The sequence below is a fragment of the Hippopotamus amphibius genome, chromosome 3 (genome assembly GCF_030028045.1).
Source record: "Hippopotamus amphibius kiboko isolate mHipAmp2 chromosome 3, mHipAmp2.hap2, whole genome shotgun sequence".
Lineage (NCBI taxonomy): Eukaryota > Metazoa > Chordata > Mammalia > Artiodactyla > Hippopotamidae > Hippopotamus > Hippopotamus amphibius.
In genome coordinates this window covers 73,048,828-73,066,516 of record NC_080188.1, presented here as the reverse complement: position 1 = coordinate 73,066,516, position 17,689 = coordinate 73,048,828, and the positions used below count along the sequence as shown (strand labels likewise).

Here is a 17,689-nt window from a genome sequence, read left to right as displayed (position 1 = left end):
ACAAGAGTTATAAAGCTGGACTTCCAAGGACTAGGGAGAGAAAAGTGGGAGCAACAGGCCTGCCCGGGCATGCAAGGGCAGCCCTGGGATCTGTCTTTCACCAGCTTTTAATGGCACACTCTAAGGAGGACAAGCTAAGTGTGTCCCCAGAGTTAGGGGGAGGCCGGGTTTGGTAAGGAATAACTGGGCTAAGAAAACAAGAAGGCAATGCATAAGGGGCATTCCCAAAGGATGTCTTTAGGAGGAAGAAAGGGCAGAGATTAAGCAAATTCGTAAATTCCTCTCTTTCTACCATATCATTCTTGCTTCTAGAAACCGTTCTCACCAGGTTTGTCTTTGAAGCGTCATTTTCTCCTTCTGAAATGATATCTTTTTCTTTTTCTTTTTTTTTATAAATTTATTTATTTATTGGCTGCTGTGTTGGGTCTTCACTGCTGTGTGTGGGCTTTCTCTAGTTGTGGCGAGCAGGGGCTACTCTTCGTTGTGGTTCACAGGCTTCTCATTGCGGTGGCTTCTCTTGTTGCCGAGCACAGGCTCTAGGCGCCTGGGCTTCAGTAGTTGTGGCACATGCGCTTATCAGTTGTGGCTCTCGGGCTCTAGAGCGCAGGCTCAGTAATTGTGGCGTACGGGCGTAGTTGCTCTGTGGCATGTGGGATCTTCCCGGACCAGAGCTCGAACCCGTGTCCCCTGCATTGGCAGGTGGATTCTTAACCACTGCGCCACCAGGGAAGCCCTGAAATGATATCTTTTTCTTAAATGTTTTTTGTTTGTTTGTTTAGCTCCCTAGAGCATTTACACTATCAGAAACTCTCACTTCTTAACATCCTTAAATGTATTAGTAAAAAATAAGCTTTTCTCCCAACTGGAAGGCCCATCCGGGTTCTCTCTTGTCCTGGTTGTTTGCTTCTGTACCCATGATTGACAGCTCCGTGGATTGCCAGCAGCTGCCGTGGCTCAGCGGTAGCTCAGGCTCCTCAGGATTCACGGTGAATGAAAAAGAACCCAGAAACACTGGTGACGTGATATTTTTCATACATTCTTAGAACTGTTTTAAATGTGACTTTAGCATACTACTAACGGCAAGAACCTTTTTTTCTCTTAAAGGATGATTTTTTTTTTCCTGAAGCTTCGATTCCAGTGCTTCACGGGGAGTAGCGCCTCAATTAGATGTCGCCATGAGTTGTTTGCAGACACAAACTCGAGAAATTTACATATCTCCACACAATTTCCTTTAAATGTAACATCGGTGTGTCTGTCACAAGCAGCTTTGACTTTTTTTTTTTAGTAAAGAAGTTAGAGCGTTTTACATATAAAAACAAAAAGCTACAACACACACATATACGTATACATATTTTCCATTTTTCATGTGAATATTTGCTTTTTCCTGAGATGGTGCACACACGCACACAAACTCAAAATACCGTAATATTGCAAAGTAAATGGAGATGGGGAAGGAAAGCCAATTTATTTATCTGTGAATAACCAACAATTCCATTTCAGGTCAGGAAAAGTGAATTCCTGTGGCTTCATAGCCAGCTTCCTCCAGCAGCCCAGCCAGGTCAGTGTCAGAGGCCCCCCTACCCCACCCCCTCCTGGCCGCGGAGGACAGGTGGGCCTCTGAGCTTGTTTGCAGGCAGCTTCCCCACACATCTCCAGGAGAAGCCAGCCACCATGGGAGCTTTCCTAGCTCTTTGTAGGGCCGCCTGTTATGGTTTGAATTGTGGGTTTTTGAAAGAGAAGATCCTTTATTTTGCAATAACTTCAATATGATTGGCAGTGATTAGGGAAAAAGTAACTTCTAAAAAGAGGAGCTGTAACCTCTTTCAACAGAAAGAGTGAGGTTAACCAGAGTGCAGCTACAACCTTAGAATATGAAGTCTTTGGAGCTCAACTTAGTATCAAGCATGTTCTTTGTTCTTCAGAACCACCAGGTACCTCACTTGATAAGCGTCCACAATTCCTTTCACTCTAATAAGATTTCTGTGCATGTAAATCTTTGGATTTTATATGTTCTAATACAGAATTTATAATCATTGAGTGAATGAAAGTCTATGTTCTAATTTGTCATTGTGGCTCTACTTTTCTGCTGATTTTAAAAATTTGAGTTGAATTCACTGGAGAGAAATAGAGAAGAAAGGAGAAGATAGTGAACATTCACCAAATGTCTCAACACTGGGCCAAGTCCTTTTATATAAACAATCCCATTTATGGGGACTTGCCTGGTGGTCCCGTGGTTAAGACTCCGAGCTCCCCATGCAGGGGACACAGGTTTGATCCCTGGTTGGGGAACTGAGTCCGCATGCCATGCAGCGTTGTCAAAAAAAATAAAAAACTTAAAAAAATAAATGATTCCACTTAGTCCTAAGAACTTGTGGACTTTGTGGTGTTACCCACAGTCATGTCACACAGTGACAAAATAGCAGACCTAAAATGGGAATGAAATCTATTGACTTCAAAGCTTATTTTTGAGTTATTCAGGCATGTTGTTGAACAGGGAGGTGTCTAGGATAATATATGACAGCTGGGACTTCACTGGTGGCGAAGTGGTTCAGAATCCACCTGCCAATGCAAGGGACATGGGTTGGATCCCTGGTCCAGGAAGATTCCACGTGCAGCCGAGCAACTAAGCCCGTGCTCCACAACTACTGAGCCCATGCACCGCAACTACTGAAGCCCCTGTGCCTAGAGCGTGTGCTCCGCAACAGGACAAGCCACCACATTGAGAAGCCCACACACAACAATGAAGAGCCCCCACTCGCCACAACTAGAGAAAGCCCATGTGCAGCAATGAAAACCCAACATAGCCAAAAAAATAAATTTAAAAAATTTGAAATATATATATGACAGCTTTTGTTTTTCTCAGAATGAATAAGCAAGTAAAACTGAAGTTCTAACACCTGTGTTGCTAAGAGAAGGGTAGACCCCCTGAGAAGCAGAAACTGGCATAGGGTTAGACCACTTGATTCAAATTACCAGGGAAGAGAGTTTCTGATGAGCCTATACCAATAACAGCCCATCCTTCAGTTGGCCGTGATGGCCCATTATGGTATGGTTTTACAGAACATCTCACAGAGTTTTCTCTTTTTCTTTTGAATTAGTTCGAATGATGTAAAAATGGCACCAAGTCCATGGCTTTCAAACTTTTGGTGGGGACAAAGCCCAGGTAGGATTGCTTGCTCTCTAGTAACTACTTATATTTCAGTTTATGACACATTTTTTAAAGTTGAAGGCTTTTCATTGCTGGGGAGAAAAGAGTGACACTGGAATTTTGTTTAGTGTTATCATACTGGCGATTAGGAATGACAGGTTTAAGAATACCCTGAGGTAGGTTATGATCATGCATATTAAGTAGCTTCAGTGCTGTTCTTAGACCCAAGCAACGTGGCCGTCATATCAGAAATCCTTGTCTGGGTGTTCTGCAAGCCAAACCCTCCCCACAAGGCAAGAAAGAGCAACACAAAGTGTTCCTTCCTTTCAGTGTCACACAAGAGTTCCCAAACCCCAGAACTCCCTCTTCCAGGACCCCGCAGCCCTTTTTGCTAAGTCTGTCTTGTGGAGGGCAGGCCATGCTCTCTCTGTGCACTCCCCTGGGCCCAAAGGCCAGCTCTTTGTGGCGAGTGTGGCTGGAACTTGGACATATGGGCTGGGCTATCCACACTTGCTCAGGAAGCCCCCCAAGATCGGGAACAGTGGGGGCTGGAGCAGAAGGGAAGCCCTGTGGCACCATGTCCCATTGTGGAACTAGGAGGAGCGCAGGAATTCCAAATTTGAACATTTCCAAGTGATTATGAAGGTGGGAGGATAGAATACATTTTGGTTAGCCGTTCATTACCTTAGTATACACCTTGCACATATCTACCCGTGTGGTGTGAGGGCCCTATGTGTACTCCTGCCCGGGGACCTGCACAGTCGGTGACCCGAGAAATAGAACTTCTTTCACCAAAGCACTTCCAAATGCAAAATAAATTAAGGCCTTTAGCACAGTTTGACCTTTAGAGTCAACCTGAATAAATAAAAACTCTAGGACTAAAAACCCAAGGCTTTCCAGCCACAAATTCAAGACTGAGTCCCGTTTATGAAAAATCCAGTTCTTCAGAAATGCAAGTATCTTAATATCCTCTAAGGCAACTACTGCTTTTGAGATCATATTTGGAGAAATTTCCACCAACTTTACATTCTCATAACAGAGGCAGATTTTACCCCAACCACTTGCTCCAGTCAGTCCAAGTGTCTTCATGCCAGCATTCAAGCCACTTTCATGGACCTCAGCACCACTGCCCATCGTCATGCTCTTAGGTCACTAAGGAACTGTCTGTCCATTGAGCTCGACCATTTGTTTAAGGGCGATTCCAAATGACAAGCGTCTTGGAAAGCAAACACATCGGTAACATTATTCCTCAGAGGTACCTAGCAGTCTCCCTTCCCTGATTCAATTTGATGCAATGTAACAAACATCTATTGAACACTTAAATGTAGAGCACCAGGCAGAGGTCTAGAGAAACCCTCAGGTGAGCAGAGATTTCCACCACGAGGACGCTCTCAGTCTGGAGGGGCAAATGCCAACAGAACAATTAGCAACCAAAGCCAAATATGAGAATGAAAAAAAAAAAAGATTTAAAGTGTAGGGCGAGAGGAAGAGAGAGTAAATATCAGAATTAATTTTTCCTTCCTTTGTGTCTGAAAAAAAATTTCACGGAGGTGGTACAATTTGAACTAGATAAGCATTGAAAAATAAATAGGTTTACAATAGGTAGAAAATAATAATAATAGCTAACATTTACTGAGCCTTTACTAGTTGCCAGGCACTGTTCCTATGTGGATTATATCAATGTCATTTAGTTCTCCCAGCACAGCAGTCCTATGGGGTGAGTAAGTATTCTCCACTCCCTCCACCAACTTGGAGATGAAAATAAACGATGCGCAAACACTCTAACCATTTTGTCCACATGAGATACATGAAGTTGAGTAACTCACCCAGAGTCGCACAGCCAGGAAGGTGGAGCTGGAATATGAAGGTGAGCAGCATGTTCCAAAACATGGAACAGCATGAAAGGTTGGAGTGAAATCACTGGGTGAAATGTAAGCTTATGCTTAGTTTTGGCAGGGATTGTCAAATATTTTCCCAAAGTGATTGGATTAATTTGTATCACACCAGCCATGTAAGAGACTTCCAGTTGCTCCACATCCTTCACCACATTTGGCATTATCGGGTTTTTTTTTCTTTTATAAATTTCAGTCATTTTGTTAGATATGGAATGGTATCCTATTGTGATTTTAACTTCTCTCTGATTAATTATGATAAGTCTCTCAAAATGGGTCTATAAATAGTGTAAAACCCAAAGCAGGTCATGCATCTGTATATATGTGTCTGTAAATTGATGTTAAATTTATATGAAAATGCAAAGGGATTAGAGATACCACAGGCAATACTGAAGAAGATGAGTGAGGTAGGAGAACTTATACTAGCAGACAGATTTAAAATAAAGTCATGATAAATAAGACCGTTTGGTATTGGTGCAGGGATAGACAAGTTGGACACAGCATAGCAAAGGAAGTCCAGAATCAGATCAAAATACATAGGATCACTTAATTTGAAGTCTCCCTTGCACTGCAGAGAAGAGAGGATGGTCTTTTATTTATTTATTTATTTATAAATTGATTGATTGATTTTTTTTATTGGCTGCGTTCGGTCTTTGTTGCTGTGCGCAGGCTTTCTGTAGTTGTGGAGAGTGGGGGCTACTCTTTGCTGCTGTGCACAGGCTCCTCATGGCAGTGGCTTCTCTTGTTGCAGAGCATGGGCTCTAGGCACATGGGCTTCAGTAGTTGCGGCACACAGGCTCTCGAGTGCAGGCTCAGTAGTTGTGGCGCAGAGGCTTAGTTGCTCCAGGGCATGTGGGATCTTCCCAGACCAGGGCTCGAACCCGAGTCCCCTGCATTAGCAGGTGGATTCTTAACCACTGTGCTACCAGGGAAGCCCGAGAGGATGGTCTTTTAAATAAATGGTTCTAGATCAATTAGAACTATGCGAAAGAAAAAGCTCTTTGAACCCTACTTCATGCTGTTTAAAAAATTAAGATAGAAAAAAAATCTAAGTGTGATAGCTAAAACAATTTCCTCTTTTAAGAAGAAAACATAACTGAATATTTTCATAACTGTGGGATAAACAAAGATTCCTTAAATAGGAAATAAAAAGCACTAACCATAAAAAGATGGATACTCTGGACTTAATTATATTAAGAAAGTGTATTCATTAAAAGACTCCATTAAGAGAGTGAAAAGGTAACCACACTGTAGAAGACATTTGCATTACATATATCCAATAAAAAAGACAGAATAAAAAAGGCCTACCAATCAGTAAGGAAAAGACAGCCAACCCAATTAAAAATTAGCAAATGACTTAGACACTGTACAAAGGAGGATAACAAATTATCAAAAAAAATCAAAATGATGCAAATAGAGTTTTCAAATATACATTGAAATTCACTTCTTTAATTATGTACTAATCTGAGGATCTGAATCGCCGAAGCAGATAGCTACAGAGAGAGTATATTCATCTTTGAATAGGAGTGCCTACCTAAGGGTTACAGATCTCTTAATGCACCTGGAATCCAGCCAAGATTGCTGAGCGCTGCTGGAATTTGTGTTGCAGATTGGAGCCACAAGTCTTCCTATTCTTATTCACAGGTTTCCTTGCTCAAGTTTTTTTTACTTCACTTTGAGCCTTCACTAACTTCCCTTGGGCAATTGAAAATATACTTGTGCTGACAAAACTTGAAGAATCCCTCTTGTGGGGATGCCTACTGTTTGGAGGTAGGAATGGAAATGGTGATTATATATATATGGGGGGGGGGAATCAGCCAGGTGTGTGTGTGTGTGTGTGTGTGTGTGTGTATATATGTGTTTGTACGCGCGCATGCGCGCACACACACCACAAAAATCCAGAAGGCCCTGCAGCTGGAATACCCAGAATGAGAACATCAAACATTCTAAATACCAAGATAAAGATGTAGTCATTTTGGCCCACATATACAAAGGTCTCTGTTAATAAAAGAAGAGCTGTAATTGACCCAGTACACTAGTTCACAAGTTAATGACATAATCCTAGGACTTTGACAATGGAAATTTTTTAACCCCCTAGTCTTCCCAAATTACTCATTGAGCACCTAATGGGATACGTAGGTAATAGAATGCTGTTTTCCCTTTAATAATTCAAGGAATTTCCAGTCTTTAACTGGCTTTCCTGGAGGCAAAGTGATATATTAGAAAGAAGATGGGGTTTGGAATTCGCCAAGCCTGAGTCTGTACCAAACCTACTAAAACCTGTGAAGCCAGCCCTCCGGCAGCTAAATGGAAAGGGTGTCCTCACATTTCCACCTGAGTTTTAGCTCACATTATACTTTCTAAGCCCCAGATGGAAAGAGATGTGTAAACAAAGTCGACTTCTGTTCATCCTGTTACTCACAACAAGGAGTGGGAACCAGATCAACTTTTGAATCTGCTGGTAGTCAAATAAAACCTTTAGATCTTTATTTTGGTAAGGTGTTGGGAAATTCTAATTCAACATCCAGTTTCATTTTCAAAAAGAAGAAAATTTAGAGACACGAAGAACAAATCAGACTGCCTTTTAAGTACCCAAGAAGACTGGGAGCGCTCAGGGTGCCCCAAATCAACTGAAACATAAAAAAAAATATGATTATAGATCTAGCAGAAATTTTCAAGGCTATGTGTGCAGTCCACTCAGCGGATGCTAGACAGGAAGAAGATGCGTTTGAGAGACATCTACTCATTAAGCCAAAGTCACATGTTTAATAAAGGCAGAACCAAGATGAACCTAAAGTCCCCCAGATCTGTGCTAGTGGCCTTTCGCTTTCCAGGAGAATTTTCAGAGAATCCTTACAGAAGACTGTCACTGTCGCCACCCCATTCCCATATGCATGTACATACATCTCTTTTATGTTAAAACAAGGATCAGCCCAGGCTGCCTTCCAGCTCTTCCGTGTTTTGGGTGCGTAGGTATAAATCAATGGGCTGTTCGGCGGATAGACTACAAAAGCAGAGGTGGGGATTGTCAGTGCCTCAATTCCTTTCCAATTTCCTTTGGAAATGAATATGTATTTTGTGTTGAAAATCAAAAAGTAATACAACGAGTACCCAGCAAAGGTTGGAAACTTTGGGATGCCTATGAGGAGCTAGCCTCGTACACAGAGCTCTTTGTTTCCCACTGAGAACTAACTTTCCGGCAGTTTCTTAGCCGCCCGCGCAGAGGGCGCGCCGCGGGACCCGAGGCCCCAGCGCGGAGGCGGAGGCGGAGGCGGAGCGCGCAGCCATGCGGGCGGCCGAGGCGGACGGCGGCGCGGACGGCCTGGCGGACGGCGCTGGAGGCCGGGGCCGCCACGATGGCAGGGGTGGCCCGGGGGGCCCCGGCGGCGCGGCTGCCGCTGCCAACGACGGAGCTCGGCGTGCCGCGCCGGGGCCGGCCGGAGACCCCGCGTTCACGGCCGGAAGGCCCGGAAGCCGAGCGCACGTCTTCGCCCTGAGCGTGCCTTTCCCGTCCAGCCTGGAGGCGGAGATCGCCCGCGAGTCCCTGGCCCCCGACGCCGAGCCGCACCGAGGGGCGGTTGGGAAGGAGCTCACGGTGAGCGGCAGCGTCCTGGCGGTCCGCTGGAGAGCGGAGGATTCCCGCCTCCTCCGAATTTCCATCGTCAGCTTTCTTGACCAGCTCTCTCTGGTGATGCGGACCATGCAGCGCTTTGGGCCCCCTGTTGCCCGCTAAGCCAGGACTAGGGAAGGGGGTTAAAGTCTGAATTTGTGTCCCTTCCCAGACAGTGCATCCCTCTGAGGGCAGTGTTTCTTGCAGTAGTTGCCGTTTTATTTTGGGGGCCTCATCTTTTGCCTCTCCTGGACCTTGGGCGCTCATGGTCCCCCTGCTTTGCTTGGTGCTTGAATGTTTCTTAGCTGCTGAAAATAAAACTAAGATGCTATGTCTACGTTTGTTTGTTTATTTATTTTTTACTTATTGGCTGCGTTGGATCTTCGTGGGTGGGCTTTCTCTAGTTGTGGCCAGTGGGGGCTATGTTGGGGTGCGCGGGCTTCTCAGTGCAGTGGCTTTTGTTGTTACAGAGCAGGGGCTCTAGAGCGCAGGCTCAGTAGTTGTGGCGCATGGGCTTAGTTGCTTCGCAGCATGTGGGATTTTCTGGACCAGGGATGGAACTCGTGTACCCTGCATTGGCAGGCGAATTCTTAACCACTGTGCCACCAGGGAAGTCCCATAAGTTTATTTTCAGCTATAGCACCTTTAAGTATTCTTGCCTTTGTCCTTAGATTGGAGGGGAGGTTCTGTGATTCAGATATTCAAGTAGTATAAGGTAGTTGAAGACAGTTTAAGAAATGGAAGAGGATAGGTCCTGTCTGTCATTCAGTATTGACTACTGTCAACATTTTGGAATATGTGCTTAGTTTTATATTTGTATTTATATGGTAAATCTGTAACAATAATAGTATTTTTGTAAGTGTAGCATTTTTCCTGATATTTTTCATCTAACGAAGCTTTTTCTAAAAATTCTTCAAAAGCATTATTGAATGGATACATAAAAGGTACATTATTGAATGTTTAAATTATTTTCAGTTTTTGCCATATTATTGGTAAGGATTCAGTGGAATGCTTGCATACAGATCTTTGCATGAATGATTGTTTTCTTAAGATAGACTGCAAGAGGTAGAATTGGTTAAATATTTAAAGCTTTCAATCTGCAGTGTGTGAAATTGCTCTCCAGAAAATGTACCCTCCCACCAGAATGTTTGTTTCCCACACCCTTGTCGCTGCTGGGTCTCCTCAGTAAAATGTTTTTAAAACTGAGTTCATATGACAAGAGCAAACAACCCAGAAACACTAGAATAGGAGCTTTGTGACTGACTGGCCTTCTCTCAGATCAGTGAAGAAAAACTGCTAGGACAGTCATTTAAGCCTTTAGTTAGAAGGAATTAGCTCCCTGTAAAAGGCGTTGTATCCTGCAGCCTTGCTAAACTCACTTATTCTAGCAGCTCTTTTGTAGATGCCATTGGATTTTCACCATTGGTGATCATGTTTTCTCAGAATAAAGGCAGTTTTGCTTCTTCCTTTCCAAACAAAAAACAAAAATGAGAGAGAATTAACTTTCTCAGACATCTGTAGTTTTCTTACAAATGTCTGTATTTTAGACCAGATGTATTCTCAGTACAGTATACATGCATTTTGTTCTAAAGGAAGAAATAACTAAGTTTGGTTGATTCTCCTATGTTTTATACTCTCAAGAGTCATGATGAAACTTAGACGTATAGGTGTAAGAACTGCACACACACAAAAAAAGATTTTTTAATCGCTAAAGTACTTCTTGATGTTTAGAAATAACATGCTATTTTAAAAAGACTGTTGGGTGTGAACGGACATCACAGCTGGGAATCCAGAGCTTGTGCTTTATCAGTGTACCTCCCAGTCACTGAGAAGCTGATAAGGATTTTAGCAGAGCTACAGCCTCAGATTTCCCAATGTCAGCTAAAGCAAAGAAGCATCTGTTGCCTCATCAGCCATGTCCAGTTCAGTCATGTTTTCCTGAGAAGATTAAATACAAAGGAACTTGACACTTGTCTCTGGTGTTAGCCGTGTTGCCTTCTACAGCTCCTGGTTGCCAGACTACACTTTACCAAGCATCCTCTTGGTCAGTTCTTCCTGCTGCCACACAGAAGGCAGGGTTTAATTAGCTTATAGGAAACTAGAACTGGCAGCTAAACTGGTCATTCAGAGACAAAAGAGAAATGTGCAAAGAATGGAGACATGTACATATGTCTCGTTTCTCCCTATTCTTCATTCTAGTTCTTAAAATTAGAAATTCAAATTATGGCAAATTCCAGCAATAAAGTGCTATTTTTAAGAATTCTATTCACTCAAAATATTGAAGATATAACTAAAGTAAAATGTGTCCCTCTTTCATAGTACTTGATGCACTCAAGTTACAAAGGGGTTGTGTTCCAACAATTAACATGTAAAGTGGGTTGGTTAACACCTATTTTGCTGTAGCCACTTTTCTCATAGGCTTCACCTGCAATTCAGAATAAATTTTCCAGTAAAAGTATTTTGCACAATGCTTAGGGTCTCATACCATTGTAAAGAAGCCTACTGATCCTAGAATTCTAGTTCCTGAAAAAATACTTCCTCTTTCCAGGTGTAGTTGCAGCGTTGGTCATGTCTGGTTCCCCTCTTGTCTCTGGGTGCTTCTTGCCTGACTCTTTTGTTGTTGTTTATATATTTTTTAAATTTATTTGTTTATTTATTTATTGGCTGTGTTGGGTCTTCGTTGCTGCACACAGACTTTCTCTAGTTGTGGTGAGTGGGGGCTGTGCTTCATTGTGATACACGGGCTCCTCATTGCCGTGGCATCTCTTGTTGCAGAGCACAGGCTCTAGGCAGGCGGGCTTCAGTAGTTGCAGCACATGGGCTTAGTAGTTGTGGCTCTTGGGCTCTAGAGTGCAGGCTCAGTAGTTGTGGTGCACAGGCTTAGTTGCTCCACGGCTTGTGGGATCTTCCAGGAGCAGGGATCGAACCCGTGTCCCCTGCATTGGCAGGCAGATTCTCAACCGCTGTGCCACCTTACCTGACTCTTTTACAGGCTTCTCCTTTGCTCAGCACTAAATGTGGAATTCTCAGTGCTTGATCTTAGGGTGCCTTCTCTTTTCTCTCAGTACCACTGTCGGTTCAGTGTTATCCACGTCTGTGCTTCAGGTGCCACCTCCATTTTGACAGCTTCTAAATTTATATCTCTCCTTCCAAACTTCTCCATAGATCCATCCACAGTTTCTCCATTTGGAATTCTCAAAGTTACCTCATATTCAGCATGTCCAAACGCATGTCTTCTCTCCCAAATTTGGATTTCTTCCATGCCTCCCCAACTCAAAGGGTGGCTGGCTCTCCCATCTGTCCAGGTGTGTAGATCAGAAATCTCGGAGTCGTTCTTGACACCAACCTCTCCATCTGCACTCATGTCCCTACAAGCCCTGTAGATTTTACCTCCTTACCTATGCATTTCTCTCCAATACGCTTTGAACATTCTGTGCCCTTTGTTGCCACTGGGCCTTTGCTTGTGCTGTTTGTTGGAACAAAAAAGCCCCTCCCTTGAGCTTCTATTTTTTTTTTTAAAAAGGAAGTCATCTGCTGTAGTCACTGATTTATGGATTCATTCAGGCCTGCAGGGAAGAAGAATAGAGAGTAGAATTTTGAAGCTCTTCTGTAAAATACGAGGTAGAGAGCAATTTCTTGTGACAACCAGGAGTGATGGTTATATTACAAAGGCAAGCACTTTTGACGTCCATATATCTCAAAGACAGCTTTTTAAAAAAACAATCCAGCAAGGACAATTGTGTAGTTAGAAAATGCAAAAAAAAGGGGTGATTAGGAGACGTGGAATTGATGACACCAGAGTCACTACTAAGAATCCTGTCTCCATACTCCCCTGGGTTTGTAACCTCTTACCTTATGAGCGTTCTCACGAACAACTGTCTTTTAGAAAATTTTCAAACATGATTCTGTTAGCCATATCTGCATAAAATAATGTAGAAAATTATAGACTTGACTTTAAAGTTCAAGGGTGTTATAATTTCCTGCCTCCTCATTTTTCTTCTCCCACCTCTACCTGTACTGAGAAATTTCCTACTCATTATTCAGAGTTCAGCTTTGATATCAGTCCTCCAGAGAGCCTGTCCTGACGCCTACCCTCTATCAGGCTCCTTTGTAGAACATTCCAAGAGAATCTCATGCCTTTTCTTCTTGAAAGCAACCTCAGTTTGTAATGGAACATTTATGGTTGGAGATTTTAAAAAATAAGTGTCCACTAAACTTTAAGCCCCACGAAAGTAGGAAATGTGTGTTTTTGTGTTCCCCATCCTTGTAGACCCAGAGCTTAGCATGGCACACTGCACATGCCCAGAGATGTGAATTGAATGCTGTGGAACGAGTGGACTGAAAACAGTACAGAGCCACTGTAGGTCTCACGCATCTTTGAGAAACTGCATTCAGAATCCTGGTTGGTTTCTGGTACGCAGCCATGTAACCGAGCAGAACCCTACGGGGCCGTCCCGGCTCAGGCCTTCCCCTTCATCCTCTGCTTTAGCTCCCCTCTGAAGTGCCTAGATAACAGTATTTGGTGCACATTTCCTGAGTTGTTTTACAGATGTGCACCTCCCCGCCACCAAGTGGAAGGTGTTTACTAGATGACCATAAGCACGTGGGCCCAGGCCTCCTGGAGCCTAAGACTGATAACATCCACCTCTGTGACCCCACCCCGTTCCCTCCTCAGCTACCCATCAGAGAAGTGTGCACAAGCTGTTCACGTACCCTGCCACCGCCTCCCTCACCTGGCTTTTAAAAATGCTTTGCCTAGACCCTTCCGGGAGCTCGAGACTTTTTAGGGCGTGAGCCACTGCCTCCTTGCATGGCCCTGCAATAAACCTTTCCCTGCTCCAAACGTTGGCGATTCAGTTTGTTTGGCCTCACTGTGCATCCGGCACGTGAACTTGCATGAACAGCCCCATTCTTTCCACTCCCTTGAAGAACCTCCCTTCCTGCCCTGCCCTTGGTGCCCCCCCCCCCGCCGCTGTCTGCAGGCTATTCTGAGATTTAAGCAGCTACTGGTATTCTGATGGCCTAAATCAAGGGCTCACTCAGAGCCGGGCTGGGGAAGGAGAAAGGTGAGAATGAGGAAGGACCTGGAAGGGAAACAGAATGGAACTAGAGTGCTGGACAAAAGTGGGGCGAACGTCCTCGGCTGTGGAGGCTGCACGATCGCACAGAGAACCTTGTAGGGCTGCTTCCCGTCTTCTCAAAGGCTCGACTGGTTGAACCTTTAGTTCTGTCCCCTGTGGACCTCCCCAGGACGCCCCTCTCTGCAGAACGGAAGAAGATGCCATCTTTGCAGCGCCTCTCTTTCCCCCACGTGCTCAGCAGATGCACGCGTGACCTTCTTCCCCTTCGGGGGTTTTGGGGGTTGTGGTGAGAACAGGCAGGGTGTGCGTGCACACTGGTGCGTGCGTGGATGTGGGAGATCGGAAGGTGGCAAATGTTACTGAAGGAGAGAAAAGCAGCGGCGAACGTGAGGGAATAAGAGAGGACAAGCCTGTCTCTCACGCCCTACGCCATCACTTCCCTCAACAGACTTCAGCAAAGTTTGTCCTGGTAGTTTACAGAGGTTGTACTTCAGTCCAGTTTCAATATGTGTGTGCGGTGGGGGAAGGGGACCTGCCTAACTCCCTCTCCAAAGTCCCCTGAGACAATTATACCATATGGTACATGGTCTTTTCTATGGAATGTAATTACTCCTGAAAGCTACCACCCATCGCAGTACCACTCTCTTCTCAAAATTCAGCCCTTTCCTAATTGTTTGTTTTTACTTCTCATACTTGGCCCGCTATGTAATAAGTAATCTTGTGTCCGCTCAAGAGAGGGATCTCTACCAGGGCAGAAAGAGAATCTGAGTCTCCTAAATTAATGGCAGTCACTTTAGCGTCCGGGGGGTGGGGGGTGGGGGAGGTTAGTTCCTTCTTACTACAAAGAGCTGCTAAGCACCTACCATGTGTCAGGCTGTGTTGTAGGCATTAGGCATACGGTGATGAATAGTACAGGTCATGTTCTTTCCCTTTTGGAATGAAGAGAGCGCTCCTTGAAGCGCTTAAACGTCACAGCTGGAAGAGGCCTTGGAAATGATGAAAGCTGATCCTCCTCATTGAGAAAATGGTGGCTGGGTAGGGAAGGAGAGTTGCCCAGGGTGGCAGAGCTGAAATTAGACCCGGAAGCCAGGCCTCTGCCCTGCCTTCCCTCTGCAGCTCTTCCCTCCGCACTAACATCTGGCTTGGTTCTAAGCTGCTACCCCTGCTCAAGTCTTAGTTATGTCACTTGGTGCATGCATTAGTCCTCCTTAAAAGGTTTAGCAATTTGTCAGTGGGATTAAGCTAAGCGGTGTTATTTTCAATGCAAGCCCAAGGAGGAGAGGGGAGCTGAGAAACATATTGAGTAACTCACAGGGGAAGCATTTCTCTAAGACAGAAATAGTGGGTGTTTATGTAACCACATCATCTTGACCCCAGCTCTTAATCATTCAGTGTGGCATAGTTGAAGATAGGGAGGAGAGGAAGGAGGTGGGGGAGGGAGGTGGATTAAGGGCTGACATCATAGATCTGTTCTTAGAATGAGAGGCTGTTGATAGAACTATGATAGGAGTCAGATAACCTGTCCTGGTATGAGCTTAATCAAACACAATAAAGGCTGTGTTGTGCATGCAACTTTCACAATAAAAAAAAGTTCAAGAAACACTCTGGTGAAAAGCATTACTAATACTCAGAATTGTAACTCTTCAATTACTGCTGCTTTGACTGTATAATAATCTGTAATAAAATTATTTGCTGTCTCTAAGCAGACCTGAGGTAATCCCTAAATGAAAGTTGGAATTTACACCATGAGATGATTTCAGGTGCTGTGTGGATCAGTAGTGTAGAGATACATACACACGTATCAACCACATCAGATCCGTTATTTCACAAATGTTATTCATTCATATCAAAGCAAAAGTTCAAGTGAGCGAATTTAAATAAAAATGAAGAGTTTTATTGTAAACTGCTTAAAATTCTTTCTGACAATAAGCATGTGTAAACCATTGAACAAATTTTAAATAGTTGATTATTGATACTATCTTTAGAATTTTGAACCATGCCTTTAAAACATCCTGACTTTTCAAGAAAGTCCTTTTCTTTTTTTTTTTTTTGACATACAATAAACTGGATATATTTAAAGTGTACAATTTGATATTTTTTTCTAATTAGTAATGTATATATGGCAATCCCAATCTCCCTGTGAAAGTCTTTCTCAATAAAAAAAAGGATGCTCTCATTCCTGTAACTCTCCTTCATTAAATGTATTTACTCTTTTGCTTACATTGAATATAAAAATCTATTATTTTGAATCATTTTAAACCAAAAGTAGGAAAATAAGTTCTATAAAGAACAGAAAACAAATTGATGAAAGATTATAAAAAGGAAACTAAAAAAAAAAATCATTAAATTTGGTTTTATTTTTAATCCTCCTAGGAGATTATATAAACTCCTTCCATCTTCTTTTACAATTAAGAATAGAAAACACTAATCTCTATTGAATAATCATTGAAACTGAAAAAACAGGAGAGAAAGGAGTAGAGAAGACAAATGAAGAGGAAGTATTACAAGAATGAGCAAGAACAGGGGAAATGGAAGAAAGAAGATTAGAAGATGGCGAAAGACAAATATAAATAAAACAATATCTACAAAAAAGGCGGAAGAAAATACTCCAAGGGATAGGCTTTAGAATGACACAGAATTCAATTCATTTTGAAGAAATTCCAATTAAACTTTTAAAGACAGGTTACATTTTTGCAACCATAGACATAGAATATGCTCTCTTGAACGTTTTCCATAAACCTGATCAAATTTTCTAGCCTGCATCTTAAGTCTGTACATCTCAAACATTTTCCCAACATAATTATTCAGTTATAAGTAAAGTCAGACTAATTTATGTAATTCCTTTTCTGTGTAGCAGTTTTCAAAGGCCACAGATAAATTAGTACTGAATGAGTCATTGTGGTAGTTATTATGACATAAGACTTGACAAACTCAACTGAGAAGCTTCCATATTGTTATGCTTATTTATGCTCAGTGCCATTTGTAATTGTAGCAAGTTAAAGTAACTTTTGAATAAGGATGACTATCTTGAGGGTTTAACATTTATGAAGCCTCCCAAACAAAATCCATGTCGAAATATATTTTAGGCAACATCTCACTGTTTTTAACAAATTCCATTATCTTTGTCTTGACCTAAGTGTGTAGCAAGAACAAAGTGAAAACTTTTAACTCCACGTAGCCCGTTGATTTGTCTTGAAGTCGATAAACTTTGAATATCATTGATCTGTGCATGAAAATTTAATTGCATTTACTTTTAATATTCTGAGTTATTAGTCTAACATCTGCATGACAATTTGATGTTGCTCAAAGTTGAATATATTTGTTGATAAACCAATATATCTTGCATACTTACAGTTTGAAATAACAATCCAAGGGGTAAACCTCTCTTGCATCCAGAGTTCTAAAGGTTTTCCAGGGTTAAAAGCTATAACCAGGATTCTTCCTTATACATACTGACCTGAGGAGTCAAGAATGTATGTATGAAGTTTGTGCTTAAATAGCTTACCGTTCTTGTTTTTGGACCACGTGAGTGAATAAAATTTGGCATATATTCAGGACTATCTACTAGGAGAGATTTGGAGGCAGAATTTCTCTATATTGATTTCCTTGAAGAGGCTTCCTTGCCTTCCAAAACCAGTTTTCAAGTCCATTTCAGCTCCTCATCTGATAAAGCTCCTTCTTCAGCTTTGCTAGGAATGAATACATGGAAGTGTGTTCTTTCCAGAGCTCAGGCTGAGTTCAGTCATCAGACATTGTTGCCTACACTCCTGAGTTATATTTTCTCTTGAGAGCACAGGCTTGCGTGTAACAAACAACATTGCCATTTCCCCTAACCTCACTGTCATTAAAGAAGTTACTCCACCTCCGGACCATAAGGATATCCTTTCCTAGGTGTTGTTACAGTCATGTATACCCTTGATAATAAGAACTGAAACCTTTATCCAAAAAAAAAAAAAGT

At 42.7% G+C, this 17,689-nt stretch overlaps 2 protein-coding genes across 2 annotated transcripts in view; both read left to right on the top strand.

Moving 5' to 3' along the window:
* Nucleotides 1–17,689, top strand: part of RNF150 (ring finger protein 150) — a 254,113-nt gene that overhangs the window by 116,738 nt on the left and 119,686 nt on the right. The window lies entirely within an intron of this gene.
* On the top strand, nucleotides 8,281–8,985 carry LOC130848907 (EKC/KEOPS complex subunit LAGE3-like). The gene has a single exon (XM_057727312.1). It carries the CDS (start codon nucleotides 8,327–8,329, stop codon nucleotides 8,771–8,773), a length of 447 nt encoding a protein of 148 aa, XP_057583295.1. The 5' UTR covers nucleotides 8,281–8,326; the 3' UTR covers nucleotides 8,774–8,985.

What these genes read in the sequence shown, in the direction of transcription:
- LOC130848907 (XM_057727312.1), top strand. Translation starts at nt 8,327, where the DNA reads ATGCGGGCGGCCGAGGCGGACGGCGGCGCGGACGGCCTGGCGGACGGC.